The sequence below is a fragment of the Balaenoptera musculus genome, chromosome 8 (assembly GCF_009873245.2).
Source record: "Balaenoptera musculus isolate JJ_BM4_2016_0621 chromosome 8, mBalMus1.pri.v3, whole genome shotgun sequence".
NCBI lineage: Eukaryota > Metazoa > Chordata > Mammalia > Artiodactyla > Balaenopteridae > Balaenoptera > Balaenoptera musculus.
Window position 1 is genome coordinate 99,389,124 of NC_045792.1, and position 18,345 is coordinate 99,407,468.

At 38.9% G+C, this 18,345-nt stretch overlaps 1 protein-coding gene across 1 annotated transcript; it reads left to right on the forward strand.

The window, feature by feature from the left end:
* Positions 1–2,065: 2,065 nt before the first annotated feature.
* Positions 2,066–15,490, forward strand: LOC118899602 (membrane-spanning 4-domains subfamily A member 12-like). The gene is given in 7 exon segments (XM_036861366.1): positions 2,066–2,316; positions 8,190–8,205; positions 10,459–10,596; positions 11,219–11,275; positions 12,904–13,020; positions 15,094–15,204; positions 15,389–15,490. Coding segments are annotated over 7 exon segments (792 nt in total).
* The last annotated feature ends 2,855 nt before the right edge of the window (positions 15,491–18,345 follow it).

Consider the following 18,345-nt stretch of genomic DNA (forward strand, 5'->3'; position numbering starts at 1 on the left):
CACAGATGTAGAGAATGGACATATGGACACCAAGGGGGGAAAACTGCAGTGGGGTGGGGATGATGGTGTGCTGAATTGGGCGATTGGGATTGACATGTATACACTGATGTGTATAAAACGGATGCCTAATAAGAACCTGCAGTATAAAAAAAACAAACAAACAAAACAACAAATACTAAACTTTCATTGGGTTATTTGTATGGAAATATGTTAATATAAATGTTTCAGACATTACATGAAATTTCTAAAAATCTTATATTTGTATTTGTATGGAAATATGTATGGAAATAAGTTAATATAAATGTTTCAGACATTACATGAAATGTCTAAAAATCTTATATGTTCTGGTATAATGTTATAAGTAATAATCCTAGTTATTACTTTAAAATGTATATCTCAGAAATAACTAATTTTCTTGTCAACTGCATTATTATGAACTTTCATCAAATCTTTAACTGTGGTCATTTTTAAGTCTTTTGTCATTTACAGACAGTTCTGGGTGTACTCTGATGCTTTTGCAAATATGTTCCTGTAAAAGGGTTTCATCTTCAAGAAATTCATGGAAAAAACTCTGACAAGTACAGGTTTCTGGTAACTGACTGTACTGCTGAACTGAATGAATAAGCATTTTCAGAACTCTAATGAAAAACTGATGAACTCATAGAAGTGCTAACAAAAGATCAAGATGAAAAAAAAAATTAATTACATGGGACTGAGTGAACTGATGAGGATGAGTATAATTTTTGTGACTTTCTGTCTGAATTAAAAAAAAAAAAAATCCCACAAGGACTCAGAGGCAAAGAATATACAAATCAATTTTCACTGCAAAGTAAAGGAGCTGTTACAGTGGAGGATTACTGGACTGAATGTCAATATTATGACATAGTATGAGTGTGTTTCATGTTTGGTAATCGCAATCATTGTTGCTTTTGTTGTGGTCATCCATGTATAATGCTTGGTGTCAGTCTATTTATCTCTTGTAAAAATAAAATACAGTGTGTGTGTGTGAAAAAATAAAAAACAAAACAAAACAAAACAAAAGATACTCTATGCTTCCAGAAGGACAAAAATGAATAGGGAATCTCAAGGGTACTTTTCTTAAAGAATGAGAGAATCAACTTAATTGGTCATATGTGAATTATCTACTGGAAAAGTATTAACAAATAATTTTAAATCTTGGACTGTCTTTCTTACCATCCAATCATATTCTTGACCCCTATATTCATTTTCTATTTATTGATATAACAAATTATCAGAAACTTAGTGGCTTAAAACAACACAACTTCATCATCTGACAGTTCTGTAGGTCACAAATCCAACACCAGTTTCATTGAGCTAAGATCAAGGTGTCAGCAGAGCTGCATTCCTTTCTGAAATCTCTAGGAAAGAATGTTTTCCTTGTTTTCTCTAGCTTCTAGAGGTCACCATATCCCTTGGCTCATGGCTCACTTCCTCCTCTTTAAAGCCAGCAGCACAGCATCTCTCTAACTCTATGTCCATCATCACATCTCTTTCTCTGACTCTCTTCTACCTCCCTCTTCCACTTTTAAGGACCCTTGTGATGGCACTGGGCCCACCCAAATAATCCAGGAAAATCTCCCTGTTTTAAAGTCAGCTGATTATCAATCTCAATGCCATCTGCAACCTTAAATACCTCTGCCACGTAACCTAACATATTCACAATTTCCTAGATTAGAACATGGACATCTTTGGGGAAAGGAGAAGGGTGCATTATTCTGCCTACCACCATCTCTTCCCTTGTTCTGTTGTCCTTCAGATGCAATGAACTCACAGAAGATCAATATATATAAACACTTTACAAAATCAAATGGGAATTGGAAAGTAAATGTATCCTCATCTTCCCCTCCTTCTCTTCTTCCAAACTGTAGGATGTATAGGATTCCAAAGTCAAATAAGTATCATTCATATTGGTTGTCATTGCCCATTAACTGCTCACTTGCTTTCCTTCATTTGCATAAGATAATGGACATTTGACAAGATTTTCTTTAGTTTCCTTTCTGGGTAAATTTATCATTTTGCTATGTTTTGTAATACTTAGGACATAATGATGTCATCCAAGCCAACAGCCTACCTCAGAATATGTGAAACCAAACCTAATCCTTACCCACCAAGCTACTCTATGGCTCCTGGGTCTCAACAACCTCTGAGTTTCATCAGCCTAGGAACCCAAGCGCAGAGTGGTCAGCCTGCCTTCAACACTTCTCCAGGAACCTTCACCAACAGTCGGCAGGGTCCAGGAAATATACAAATGGTAAATTCAGCTAGAGGAGAAGCAGCTACCAACTTTAAAGAGAAGCAAAGACACTAATGGTAAGTCTACTTACTACTAGAATTTTTATTTTGCATTTGTAAGGTTTTATTGTGCTTATAAGCTATAGGTGGAGAGAAGTTTATGATCTCATGACATATGCCCAATCATTAGAAAGGTTGGAATGCTACCCTGGAAACAGTATCCCTTTTAGGTAGAAATAATTAGTCTGCATATAGATTTTACCCCCAAATTCATGTTACTTTGGATTCAAGCAAAAATCTAATGGGTGACAAAGGATTCTTCGTAGCAGGATGATTCAGTAACACTGACATTCTGGAAATGCCACCACTTCTAGCTTGATCTCACTTTTGCAAAGGATATTTTGGGTACCCTCAATCCTGTCTCTGGATTAGTTTCAAGTCTGGTATTTGTACAGAGGCAAACTCATTTTGAGGGCTGCCTTAAAAACAGAAGGAACTACAAATGGGCTGTCTGGGGAAACTGGGTGTGAAAGAACTAGGGGCCATTCCATCTTCTGTCCCCTCATCCAGTGCCCATGGAGATGTTATGACTTAACTGCATGTCAATTCCATAAGGGGCACTTTGACCATTCCTAATCTAGTTTATGGAGGCATTGTAAATAAAATATGCCCTACATGTACATGAAGACTCCACTGGCATAGGTGGCATTATTAGTTCCTTTGTTGTGCTTTTGAAGAACCTCTTTCACGCCACTAACACAACTCCTCCAAATGGTACTGTCCCTCCCTGTGTGCAGCTCTAACTTCTCTGCTAGAGGCTTCCACAAATTATATTAAGTGCCCAATATATGCCAGAACTCTTCTAGCCATCACAGGAAAGTAAAACGGAGCATTGGTCCCCCTGCAGCAGGCAGATGTAAGCTGGGAGGTGGCCTCTCAGATCTTCCTCCTGCCAGATAGAGGAAGTTCCCTGCTCCCATTGGGCCACTGGCACAAACTAGCACACCACACAGCTGGCCCCATACAGGTGCTGGGAATACGGCAGAGAACAAACCAGGCATAATCTCTGCCCTCATGGAGCTCAGAACCTAGTGGCAGAATCAGACTACACACATAATAAAGAATTAAGGTACACAGTGTGTTGGAAGTTGATAAAAGATATGGAAAGAATAAAGAAGTGTGAAAGGGATAAGCAGTTCCAGGCAGTGAGGGGGTAGCAGTTTCAAGCTGGTCAGAGCAGGCTTTCCTTAGAAGACGACATTTGAGCAAAGACATGAAGTGAGGAGTGAGCCTTGTGGATGTCAGGCAAGAGGTTCCCGGTAAAGTCAGAAGGTCTTTCGAGGAAGATGTGGCATGTTTGAAGAACAGGGAGGAGGCAAACAAAGTAGAATAGAATGGCAGACGGAGGGAGTAGTGGGAAAAAGGGCAGAGGGGCGGTAGAGCCAGATCCTTTGAGGCTGGGAGGACTGGAAACTCTGGCTTTTAGTCTGAGTGGAGTGGGCGGCCACTGGAGCCGTCTGACCGGTACCAAAGACGTGCTCAAGAGAAATGCTTTAAAGTACCCTTGGGTTTTTTAAAAGCTCCAGTTGGCAGAAGCTACTTCCTCTCCCTGAAGACTGACCTTCTGTGCTGTTAGTAGCCTCCAGTCACCACAACGGTGCAGGGGCCTCGGGGGCAGTGGGGGCAGGGGCGTAGGATGTGAGTGGACCACCTGTTCCAACTGACTCAGAGCTTAAAATAGTTCTGCGGCCAAAACTCCAGAATGAACTAAATGACCAAATTACTAAGTCTGGCCAATATGCAATTGTGATCAGTAAATGGTACATCCAGGGTTCTACCAGGAGAAAGGAAGGCCGGTATTAACCCAGATCTAACTGCTCCTCATCAAGATGATGGCAAGGATGAGGGTGGGAAGCTTATAGCCAGATGCTTGAATTGCTGCTCTGGAGAAGAGGTAGTTAAAAATCAAATAATAATGTCTAATGCAGGAGTTCTTCAAATGAGACCCACAGCTGGCTAAAAGAAGCCCATGACACCTCTGAAGTTGTATGCAAATGTGTGGTGTGCGTATGGATGGATATGGAAGAACAGTTTTTTAGGGGAGAAGACTCACAGCTTTTATCAGAGTCTCAACTTCATTATTCAAAAAATATTAATCTCTTAGCATTGTTTAGGAAGCTGTGGGGTTTTCTTCTAATCCTGTTTCAATTTAATTGTATTCGGTAGCTACGTGTTGAAGAAATAAACACAGCAATCACTGTATTTGCAGTATTCCTGGACAGATAAGATGTAAACTTCGGAAGAAACAATTAACTTCCGGTCCAATCTAGCAACAGTTATCTCTCACAAATCTGTTTATCAAGGATGAAGGAAGGTATACTAAGAGGTACTAAGATGTATCCACTGTCTGAGAATACATGATGGGCCAATAAGGAAATGTTTGCATACCTGCAATTTGAAAAAGAACAATATAAATGAGTACAAAACTAAGAAATAAGGTGTGTCATTTATATCATAAGATACAACAGAATTTAAAAAAGAAAAACAAGATAGCTTAAATTCACTGGTATAATCAAGAAGAGTTCATGGAAGAAGTGAAGCTGAGCCTGACGGGATAGTTAAGACATGGGCTCTGGAGTCAATTTGCTGCATTAAATTCCCAGGTCTGCCCCTCAGTAACTGTGTGACCTTGGGCACTGCTATGGTCTGAATGTTTCTGTCCCCCTCCAAAATTCATATGTTGAAATCCTAACTCTCAAAGATGACAATATTAGGAGGTAGGCCTTTGGGAGGTGCTTATTAGGTCATGAGAGTGGAGTGCTCGTGAATGAGATTACTGCCTCATAAAAGAGACTCCTGAGAGATCCCTCGCCCTTTGCACCATGTGAGGACACAGAGGCACGGGCTATGAACAGGAAGAGGGCCCTCACCACAAGGTGACTGTGCTGGAATCTTGAACTTGGACTTCCCAGCCTCCAGAACTGTGCACAATAAAATTCTGTTGTTTATAAACCACTCAGTCTGTGGTATTTTGTTACAGCAGCCTGAACAGACTAAGACAGATACCTAATTTCTTTAGGTCTCTGTGTCTCCATCCCATTGCTTGGGAGGATTACATGTACAATAAGTGTAAAGTGCTTAGAAATTATCAAGCATATTGTTAATGCCTAATAAATTGTTTTTTCTTCATTGATACTTTCACTAGAACTCGGATTACCCAAGCAGAGAACTGGTCCGTTTGCAAAACACAGTCATTGAAGTCACAGCTACAGCATTTTTCTCTAAGAGTCTTGGAGGCTCTCAGGGGATGCTCATGCAAGCCTATGCAGTAGTACTTTTTGAAGAATCCTTGGGACACCTGAACAAGTCTCCCCAAATACCTCAAACAAGGCTTTACTGAAAACTTCCCTAATATGGGAGGGAAAGAGTCAATCAAGTCCAGGAAGCGCAGACAGTCCCAGACAGGATAAATCTAAGGAGAAACATACCAAGCAAGACACATACTAATCAAAGTATCAAAAATTAAATACAAAGAAAAAATATTAAAAGCAGAAAGGGAAAAACAACAAATAACATACAAGGGATTCCCCATAAGGTTAACAGCTGATCTTTCAGCAGAAATTCTGCAAGCCAGAAGGGTGTGGCAGGACATATTTAAAGTGATGAAAGGGAAAAAACTACAACCAAGATTACCCAGCAAGGATTTCATTCAGATTCAACGGAGAAATTAAAACCTTTACAGACAAGCAAAAATTAAGAGAATTCAGCACCACCAAACCAGCGTTACAACAAATGCTAAAGGAACTTCTCTATGCAGGAAACACAACAGAAGTAAAAGACCTACAATAACAAACCCAAAACAATTAAGAAAATGGTCATAGGAACATACATATCGATAATTGCCTTAAATGTAAATGCACTAAATGCTCCAACCAAAAGACATAGACTGGCTGAATGGATACAAAAACAAGACCCGTATATATGTTGTCTACAAGAGACCTACTTCAGACCTAGGGACACATACCGACTGAAAGTGAGGGGATGGAAAAAGATATTCCATGCAAATGGAAATCAAAAGAAAGCTGGAGTTAGCAATACTCATAACAGACAAAGTAGACTTTAAAATAAAGACTATTACAAGAAACAAGGAAGGACACTACATAATGATCAAGGGATTAATCCAAGAAAAAGATGAAACAACTGTAAATATTTATGCACCCAACATAGAAGCACCTCAATACATAAGGCGAATGCTAACAGCCATATAAGGGGAAATAGACAGTCACACAAACATAGTAGGGAACTTTAACACCCCACTTTCACCAATGGACAGATCATCCAAAATGAAAATAAATAAGAAAACAAAAGCTTTAAATGATACATTAAAAAAGATGAACTTAATTGACATTTATAGGACATTCCATCCAAAAACAACAGAATACACTTTCTTCTCAAGTGCTCATGGAACATTCTCCAGGATAGATCATATCTTGGGTCACAAATCAAGACTTGGTAAATTTTTAAAAATTGAAATCGTATCAAGTATCTTTCCGATCACCATGCTATGAGACTAGATATCAATTACAGGAAAAAAATCTATAAAAAATACAAACACATGGAGGCTAAACAATACACTACTAAGTAACCAAGAGATCACTGAAGAAATCAAAGAGGAAATAAAAAAATACCCAGAAACAAATGACAAAGAAAACACGACAACCCAAAACCTATGGCTGCAGCAAAAGCAGTTCTAAGAGGGAAGTTTATAGCAATATAATCCTACCTCAAGAAACAACAAACATCTCAAATAAACAACCTAACCTTATACCTAAAGCAACAGAGAAAGGAGAACAAAAAAAAACCAAAATTAGCAGAAGGAAAGAAATCATAAATATCAGATCAGAAGTAAATGAAAAAGAAATGAAGGAAACAATAGCAAAGATCAATAAAACTAAAAGCTGGTTCTTTGAGAAGATAAACAAAATTGATAAACCATTAGCCAGACTCATCAAGAAAAAAGGGAGAACACTCAAATCAATAGAATTAGAAATGAAAAAGGGTAAGTAACAACTGACACTACAGAAACACAAAGGATCATGAGAGATTACTACAAGCGCGTCTATGCCAATAAAATGGACAACCTGGAAAAAATGGACAAATTCTTAGAAAAGCAGAACCTCCCAAGACTGAACCAGGAAGAAATAGAAAATATAAACAGACCAATCACAAGCACTGAAATTGAGACTGTGATTAAAAATCTTCCAACAAACAAAAGCCCAGGACCAGATGGCTTTACAGGCGAATTCTATCAAACATTTAGAGAAAAGCTAACACCTGTCCTTCTCAAACTCTTCCAAAATATAGCAGAGGAAGGAACACTCCCAAACTCATTCTACGAAGCCACCATCACCCTGATACCAAAACCAGACAAAGATGTCACAAAGAAAGAAAACTACAGGCCAATATCACTGCATAACATAAATGCAAAAATCCCCAACAAAATACTAGCAAACAGAATCCAACAGCACATCAAAAGGATCATACACCATGATCAAGTGGGGTTTATCCCAGGAATGCAAGGATTCTTCAATATACGCAAATCAATCAATGTGATAAACCATATTAACAAATTGAAGGAGAAAAACCATATGATCATCTCAATAGATGCAGAAAAAGCTTGCGACAAAATTCAGCACCCATTTATGATAAAAACCCTCCAGAAAGAAGGCATAGAGGGAACTTAGCTCAACATAATAAAGGCCATATATGACAAACCCACAGCCAACATCGTTCTCAACGGTGAAAAACTGAAACCATTTCCTCTAAGATCAGGAACAAGACAAGGTTGTCCACTCTCACCACTATTATTCAACATAGTTTTGCCACAGCAATCAGAGAAGAAAAAGAAATAAAAGGAATCCAAATCAGAAAAGAAGAAGTAAAGCTGTCACTGTCTGCAGATGACACGATACTATACATAAAGAATCCTAAAGACGCTACCAGAAAACTACTAGAGCTAATCAATGAATTTGGTAAAGTAGCAGGTTACAAAATTAATGCACAGAAATCTCTTGCATTCCTATACACTAATGATGAAGAATCTGAAAGAGAAATTAAGGAAACACTCCCATTTACCACTGCAACAAAAAGAATAAAATACCTAGGAAAAACCTACCTAGGGAGACAAAAGACCTGTATGCAGAAAATTATAAGACACTGATGAAAGAAATCAAAGATGATACCAACAGATGGAGAGATATACCATGTTCTTGGATTGGAAGAATCAATATTGTGAAAATGACTATACTATCCAAAGCAATCTACAGATTCAATGCAATCCCTATCAAATTACCAATGGCATTTTTTACAGAACTAGGACAAAAAATCTTAAAATTTGTATGGAGACACAAAAGACCCCGAATAGCCAAAGCAGTCTTGAGGGAAAAAAACAGAGCTGGAGGAATCAGACTCCCTGACTTCAGACTATACTACAAAGCTACAGTAATCAAGACAATTTGGTACTGGCACAAAAACAGAAATATAGATCAATGGAACAGGATAGAAAGCCCAGAGATAAACCCACACACATATGGTCACCTTATTTTTGATAAAGGAGGCAAGAATATACAATAGAGAAAAGACAGCCTCTTCAATAAGTGGTGCTGGGAAAACTGGACAGCTACATGTAAAAGAATGAAATTAGAACACTCCCTAACACCATACACAAAAATAAACTCAAAATGGATTAAAGACCTAAATGTAAGGCCAGACACTATAAAACTCTTAGAGGAAATCATAGACAGAACACTCTTTGACATAAATCACAGCAAGATCTTTTTGACCCACCTCCTAGAGTAATGGAAATAAAAACAAAAATAAACAAATGAGACCTAATGAAACTTCAAAGCTTTTGCACAGCAAAGGAAAACATAAACAGGACGAAAAGACAACCCTCAGAATGGGAGAAAATATTTTGCAAATGAAGCAACTGACAAAGGATTAATCTCCAAAATTTACAAGCAGCTCATGCAGCTCAATATCAAAAAAACGAACAACCCAATCCAAAAATGGGCAGAAGATCTAAATACACATTTCTCCAAAGAAGACATACAGTGGCCAACAAACACATGAAAGGATGCTCAACATCACTAATCATTAGAGAAATGCAAATCAAAACTACAATGAGGTATCACCTCACACTTGTCAGAACGGCCATCATCAAAAAATCTACAAACAATAAATGCTGGAGAGGTGGGAATGTAAATTGATACAGCCACTATGGAGGTTCCTTAAAAAACTAAAAATAGAACTACCATACGACCCAGCAATCCCACTACTGGGCATATACCCTGAGAAAACCATAATTCAAAAAGAGTCATGTACCACAACGTTCGTTGCAGTTCTATTTACAATAGCCCGGAGATGGAAGCAACCTAAATGTCCATCGACAGATGTATGGATAAAGATATGTGGCACATATATACAATGGAATATTAACCAGCCATAAAAAGAAACGAAATTGAGTTATTTGTAGTGAGGTGGATGGACCTAGAGTCTGTCATACAGAGGGAAATTAGTCAGAAAGAGAAAAACAAATACCGTATGCTAACACATATATATGGAATCTAAAAAAAAAAAAAGGTTTTGAAGAACCAAGGGGCAGGACAGGAATAAAGACACACACGTAGAGAATGGACTTGAGGACACGGGGAGGGTGAAGGGTAAGTTGGGACGAAGTGAGAGAGTGGCATGGACATATATACACTACCAAATGTAAAATAGATAGCTAGTGGGAAGCAGCCGCATAGCACAGGGAGATCAGCTCAGTGCTTTGTGACCACCTAGAGGGGTGGGATAGGGAGGGTGGGAGGGAGATGCAAGAGGGAGGCGATATGGGGATATATGTATATGTATAGCTGATTCACTTTGTTATAAAGCAGAAACTAACACACCACTGTAAAGCAATTATACTCCAATAAAGATGGGAAGAAAAAAAAGGAAAAAAAACAAGGCTTTATGCTGAGGCCCTGGTCCTAGCGTATGTCAAAATCTTAATGGCCCACCTCCTGTAGAGGTATAGCTAAATGACACCCATGGATCTTGACAGAGTTGATGATAAATAAGGAGCAGCAGCAATGATAGTGATGTTTCAGTGGTGCCTGAAGAAGAAGAAGCAATTCTTAAATGTCTGTTTCCTTTTTTCAGGCAATCCAGATCATGATTGGATTGATGCACACTGACTTCGAAATTATTTTGGGTTTAATGGCCTCCATTTATAACCAAGTTTTGGGTTTTGCTTCCTTGTCTTTTACTGGCGGATATCCATTCTGGGGCGACCTCTCTGTGAGTAGCCTGCTGCAACAGCTGTCCTTCGCAGTTTATCAAGTATAGCTGTCCCCAGTCTATGTACAACTCATCTTTTAATAAGCCCTGCATCTGACCAGCTGGAGAATTTAGATACTAGATATTAATAGTAGATATTAATTAGATAGAGAATTAAATAAAGAAGAGCTTTTGTTCTCCATTTTAACTTGCAGCCAAAACTCACACCCTAAAGTTTACACTGATCAAGTAACCAGCAAACCAAAGTTTTATTTCCCTATTACATTTTAGATGGAAATGTATGTGCTGGGTGGACAGTGGCAAAAAGAGGTGATCGGGAACATGATTAAAAATATGCAGTTGATCATGAGAAGAGACTGAGCAGTGAGGTCAGAAGTCATCAGAACAAGGAAAACTTACAAGGGAATGAGGTCTTTTTATGCGAGAAGCTAAGGAGAAAAAAGAAAAGGATGTCAAAATGACATAGTAACTTCGAGAGTTACTCCAAAAAATTGAGAAGTACGAGAGGAATTTTTTAGAGGGAAATATAAATAGGTCAACCTTTCATCATATAAAGAGAAGTATTTCCCAGGAACAATCAAAGGACCCATCATTTCACAAATAAATTTGTTTATTTCTACAGTTCACTATTACTGGAGCACTGTCTATTTCGGCATCCAAGCAGTTTTCCCCTTGTCTGGTAAGTTAGAATGTTTCTACTTTTTAAACCCCTTTAAAGATTAATTTATTTGGGTATGAAAATTGACAAGGCAGATTCAGAAAATGAGAAGGGGAGCATTTTTTTCCCAAAAGTATCTGTGGGTTGCCTCCGTGATATGTATGCCCTCACATGGTCTACACAATTTGCCACTCAGAAATGGCAGAGCTCAACATCCCGACTCTTTAATTCACAAGAGTGGAAATTGGTAAAGATGGGGTTGTTTACTTCCAAGGCTCCCTGGTTCAGTGGGGTCACACTGCACCGGGGAAACTCCAAGCAGAAACAAAGAAGCCAGGGAACACCCTCTTGCCACTTCGGTATCAAACACTCTACTCTGCATTTGCTATTTCTCAGTTCTGCCTTGCCTTGTATTGTTATTTTTTCTTTGTGCATATCTTAGTCTTATTCAGATTTGACTTTTGTTTTATAGTTCTTTAGATCATCATGAAAAACACCTAGCTCAGTACCTAAGAAGAGTCCATAAATCACTGAGACAGGCCTTTCAATTCTCTCTGTCACAGCACTCCACCTTTTGCAATCTCCTGGTCCACTTTTGAAACAGGAGAAAGAAAATGGTTTGCCAAGAACTAGAGACAACTAGAACAGAAGTGGTTTCAAGATTATATTTAATCCAGCACAAGAGGGAAGAACGGGAAAATAGGAACACAGAGTCATGTTGCTCATACTTTCCCAGACTAGACTACACTAGACTAAAAATAAAATAAAATAAATCAGTCTAATCTTGACTAACGACTCTTGTAATACAAAAACAAAATAAAACATCCTTTCACTGCGTGATTTAGAGATCCTTCCCTCTAACTATGCTTGTCCAAGCATAGAATCTGTCCATTTGGAGAAGAGAGCTAAAATTATACCTAAATCGATTTTTCTAGGAGCCCTTTAGAGGCCTTCAGAAGACTATCTAAGGCATGCTGAAGCAGTAGCACATTCCAAAGAACTCCTAACAAGCCAGCTGAGGACTTGGTTTCACAATTATTCTGCTGAATTTCAAAGTCTTCTTGTAGAAACTGGGGAACATTTTATACTCTGCCCATTTACCCCGACCCTCAAAAGCCGACCAAGTTCCTCATTCTAAATCTATCTAGTCCTTAGAAAGACAAGGGTTTCATTAATTCCTAAATTTATCAGCACAGATTTTTTTGTGTATATACTTTTCCATCTATAAAATTGGATGCTATATAGTACTACCTCATATAGTGGTTGTAAGAGTTCTACGAAATAACGCATTTACATGATTTAATACAGTGACTGTCACAGAAAAAATGCTCATTATAAGTCTGTCATTTTATTGTTTTAAAAAGGGAATATAATTGTTATTGTGCATGAGGCTTAGACAAATATAATAATGAGCTTCTGCTTTGTATTATTTACATTTTTCTACAGATTTTAGAAATACCCTACATTTAGGAGGTATATAGAATAGTTTTCATGGTAACTATCCAGAAGGGCAGAGGAAAAAAATCATTTCAACTTCAAAATTTTTTTCAAGATTTCAAAGATTAAGAACCATTAGATTTAATTGCTTCTTATTTCATTTAATTTCACTCATCTTACATATGATTTATTTTTCCTGCCATCTCCATCAGATAAAAGGCAGCCTAGGAATGAGCATTGTTAATTCTGTCTTTGCCTTCATTGGGGTGATTCTGTTGCTGGTGGATGTGAGCATTAATGGGCTGCCTAATCAAGACTACTGGGCAGTGGTAAGTATCCCATCACCTACCATGTGCTTCCTCTCTTTCCACTCACTTTAGAGTGGATCTATTTTTTATTTCTTATTACTGTACAGCAGCTCTAGTAGTAAATCCCTTTTTCTATTCCAGCCCTACTCCTCGTCATGTGATCTCTAGGACTAGAGAATAAAGTGGGAGAGTCACCTCTGTAGATGGACTACGGCAGAAAGGGCACCCCTTTAGTGGTCCATCTCATGGGTAGTCACATAGGGAAGACTCCTAAAGGGTATACAGAAATACTGGGAAAAAAAGCTCCCGGAAATAAAAGAGTAACTGAACTTGCACACTGAATGAGAATAACCTATACTAGGAGAAAGAGATGCAAAAAGTGAGATACAGATATAGATACATAGATATAAGTATTGATATTGATACATATTGAAATATATGTATCCTTGTTAAGGCATAAGATATAGAAAAGGATTCTTTGAGGTTTTAGGAAGAAAAATCAAATTACTTACAAGCAGGAAAAAAAAATCAGCTTGACTCAGTCTCTACTACAAAAACATTCAGTGAGGGAAAATCATGGAGCAATATCTACAGAGTTTTGATGAAAAGAAAATGTGACTCAAGAATAACAAGTCCAGGGACTTCCCTGGTGGCGCAGTGGTTAAGAATCCGCCTGCCAATGCAGGGGACACGGGTTCGAGACCTGGTCCGGGAAGATCCCACAAGCCACGGAGCAACTAAGCCCCGTGCGCCACAACTACTGAGCCTGCGCTCTAGAGCCTGCTATCCACAACTACTGAGCCCACGAGCCACAACTACTGAAGCCCGTGTGCCTAGAGTCCATGCTCCACAACAAGAGAAGCCACCGCAATGAGAAGCCCACGCACCGCAACAAAGAGTAGCCCCCCACTCACCACAACTAGAGAAAGACCGCACGCAGCAACAAAGACCCAACGCAGCCAAAAATAAATAAATAAAAAATTTTTTAATTTTAAAAAATTAAAAAAAGAATAACAAGTCCAATAAAATCCTTGTGAAAGTATAAAAGCAACAAGAAGATACTCTCAGTAAAACAACAATAACACACATGGGCACTGCTGCTAAAAAAAAAAAAAGAATAATAATATTCAACCATACACGAGGTAGATTAAATCAAGAATGTAGAAACACAAGGAGCAGCTGTGTAAGGAGATTCGTGAAAAGCACAGAAACTGGAAGTTGAAGAGAGAAGATGAGAGGTAAAACAAGCATGCTAATCTCTCATTTTTCATAATAAACAATCATCTAATACTGCCTCAAACTGAAACTTGTAGGTTTAAAATGATGTCAACTTCTTCATGGATTTCGTAAACTTGACTTCTTTTTGTTCTTTTAAAATCAGGTAAGACTTTTATTTCAAAATAGGAAGTAAAAATGATTCCATTATTAAAAAATGGTGTTTCCCTCTATTGCTCTCTCATTCCCTCCCTTGCTTCCTCTCTTTTTTTCTCTCTCTTGCTGTCTCTCCATGCATCCACTTTTCTTTTTTTTCTGTTTTTTTGTCTGCCCTACGCAGCATGCCAGATCTTAGTTCCCCGGCCAGGAATTGAAACTGTGCCCCCAGCAGTGGAAGCGCAGAGTCCCAACCACTGGACCGCCAGGGAAGTCCCTGCACCCACTTTTCTATTTGCCTTTTGCCCATACATAGAGTTCTAGAATAACAGGTCTCAGGTGTTAATTTAGCTCATTTCTGGGCAGTGGCATTTGGGATGATTGGCTGTGTCCTATGTTGCTTGATTTATATTTTTATTTTAATGAGTAAGTAAATTTTTATTAGAAAAAAAAAGAAAGCCACTGCAAAGAAAAGAACTCTACTTCCTTTCTAATGTTTCTAAATAAAACAGTCTACTGGCAAAAAGAGAAGTCTTCTGGCATTTTAAAGAAATTCCGAAGTTAATTTACATTCCCCTGAAATAAGCACGTGATGACAGAGAAATGGTCCCAGAGCTAGGTGAGTACAAGCAATAGTACATTTGATGAATCAGAACTTTTTGAAGCCTGGGTGAAGCCCTCCTGATTTAGTCAACATTTCAGTGTGTTTATTGCTGATTTCAGCTTGCTGGGAAAGGAATTTCAGCCATGCTGATCATCTTCTCTCTTTAGGAGTTTTGCATAACTTGTGTCACAGCCCATTTTGCCAGCCAAGCAATCACCAACACCAATGGGGTGAGTTGGGCCTCTTCTCTGGAAAATAATCTGAGTATGTGCTGAAGAAATACAGACTTCAGTGTCAGCTCAGTCCCACTGTGGGCTTACCAGCGTGCTATTTGTCCTCTTCTCCGATGGGACCAGGGGGGTTCCTGAACAGGATTATAGCAACAATATTGTTTGCTTTATTCATTCTTTCCAGTCTGTCCTGGCTATTCCAATTGTGTATGCAAATAGTCCCTTGACCACAGGGTGGTCCTCAGTTCCTCCCAGAAATGATGGCCACCAAGCTCACACCACCTAATACCACTAGGTATTAAAAGAAAAAGGAGGATCATGCAATCTCATGGGGTAAAACTACCTGCAGAAACTTCTGAAGAAGCTGGTCTCTACTCTCCACGATGATTGCTGATCTTTAAAGACTGTGTTTCAGATTTGTTCTTAGTTTATCACGAACGATAACTGCATGGATCTCCCTGCCACTGTTTCTTCCTACATGCCGCTACCACTCACTGGCAAAGGTGAAGGGCCAGAGGACCGGAAATGACTGCAACTCTCTTAAAGTTAGAAAATTTCCTGTTAATGTTACCCTTTCCTCAATAAAATGTTACTAGGAACATAAGCCTTTTTTGGTATTTTTTTATTCATTTGGTTTGTTATTGGTTGTTAAGTAGGAGATCTGACAAAATACTGCAAAGCAGACTGATAAAATTTCTTTGATGATGATTTACAGGGTGTCCAAGTAGAAATGTTATATCCTACCACAGAAGTCATATGCCTATTATTAATATGATCCTATTTAAAGCCCTTACGGTAGTTTCATTCTGGAATATCTAAAAACGTATTCATTAATTCATTCATTTGCTCAAAAAAAGGTATTACACTACTACTTTGTGACCAAACACTGTGCTATTCAATTACATAAAATTAAGATTTTACATATTTTTTATTTGGGGTAATAGAAAATGGGATAAAGTGGGCTTTACTGAAATGCCAGTGTACACATGTTTTTTTTTCAGGTACAAGTAACAAATGCTGGGTTTAAGTACAAAGACTTCACCCCAAAAATATAATTTAAACTGTATGAGAAAAACCAAAGTGCATCCTATATTTAGTCTCTTCCTTCCTCAGAAGAATACAAGTTATTATTAGACCTCTAGGGTGTCTTCCAATTCTAAACTCTAAGGTTAATAATTCATCATGAAATACATGGGTTCAAGAATTATCTTTCCACCCTTGTACACTGTTGGTAGGAATGTAAATTGGTGCAGCCACTGTGGAAAACAGTATAGAGGTTTCTCAAAAAACTAAAAATAGAACTACCATATGACCCAGCAATTCCACTCCTGGGTATATATCCAAAAAAAACCCCCAAAACACTAAATCGAAAAGATACATGCACCCCAATGTTCACAGCAGCATTATTTGCAATTGCCAAGACATGGAAACAACCTAAGTGTCCATCAACAGATGAATGGATAAAGAAGATGTGGTACATATATATATACTATTCAGCCATAAAAAAGAACAATATTTTGCCATTTGCAGCAACATGGTTGGACTTGGAGGGTATTATGCTAAGTGAAATAAGTCAGTGAAAGATAAATACTGTATGGTATCACTTATATGTGGAATCTAAAAAATATAACAAAACTAGTAAATATAACCAAAAAAAGCAAACACAGGTATAGAGAACTAGTGGCTGCCAGTGGGGGGAGGGGGGTGTGCAATATAGGCGTGAGGGAGTGAGAGGTACAAACCATTGGGTGTAAGATAGGATCAAGGATATATTGTGCAACATGAAGAATATAGCCAACAATTTTGTAATAACTGTAAATGGAAAATGACCTTTAAAAATTGTATAAAAATTAAAACTTTAAAAAAATAATACTTAAGCCAGAAACCAAAAAAAAAAAGAAAAGAATTACCTTTCCAAAATCCATAAATGTATCTTAGATACATACATATCATTGATTCACACCAGGCCCACACAACATTTCAGGAAGCTCTTTTTCCCAGAGCGTGTTTTGCGTTTGTCACATCCCACTAAAAATCAATCAGTCACAATTGTCCCCTTCTCCCATGGAGCTGGCCAAACCTATCCTGAATTTGGGTGATTGGGAGGGGGCGTGCAGGGAGTCCCTAGGCATCTATGCGCAGGAGTGATTTGAATCAGGGGAAAGATCTGGAGGAAGCTGTGAGTTCAGGTACGTGAAGCCTGAGCTGAAAGACCAGGAAGTGAGGTCCAGTTCCCAGCCTGGCCTCTGTGATGGGTTGGATCCCCTGGGAGAAAGGCGTATTCTCTGCATTTGTGCCCGGACTATAATGAGGTTCCTGCTCTGTAAGGAGGACCGAAGAAAATGCAAGGCTGTCTGAACACCCCCAGGGCTCGGAGCTTGAGGAGAGCTGGGAGATAGCACCTGGGGTCACGCGGCCTTCTCCCAGAGCAGCAGCTGCAAAGCCCGAGAAGGCTAAGATGTAGAAGGAAACCGGGTGCCCCACACACGCGGCAGAGGCTCAGCAGAGGCCTGCTGTGCTAGAGAACAATGTGAAAATTCTGCGGACTCCCAGAAATACTTCGGAAGTGGGGATGGGCAGAGAGCTGAGGTGTGCCTGGGCAGGAAGGGGTGCAAGCCAGGCAAGCGTGGCCATATCGCCAGTGACTCCTCATTCCCACAGGCTGAAGAGGTCTCAGACAGCAGCATTTCCCTAAAACTGGCTGTTACTGCCTTTCTCCCTTCATTTCGTAATGAAAACAAACAAAGCCTTTCTCTCTCCAAACTATTCTCTACAATTTACCATGTAGAAATGTTGTTCCTCTCCTCAAGCCCACTTCTTCTCCACGCCTCAGTACCCTGACTTCACTCTAAAAATGGGTAGCTGTTTACTCAGTTCTACCAACTCAGCAGTACTCAGCCAGCTTCACTCAATCTCTCTCTCCACATGTGGTCTCCACCCAGTTTAAGCCTCACTCACAATTTTACTTTATTTTTCACAACTCCTCTCACTCCCCCAAATATTTAGCAACACTTTAAAATATGGTACAGGGATCGCTCAAGATGGTGGAGTAGGAGGACATGGAGGTCACCTCCCACCATAAACGCATCAAATATACATCTACACAGGCTTCCCTGGTGGCGCAGTGGTTAAGAATCTGCC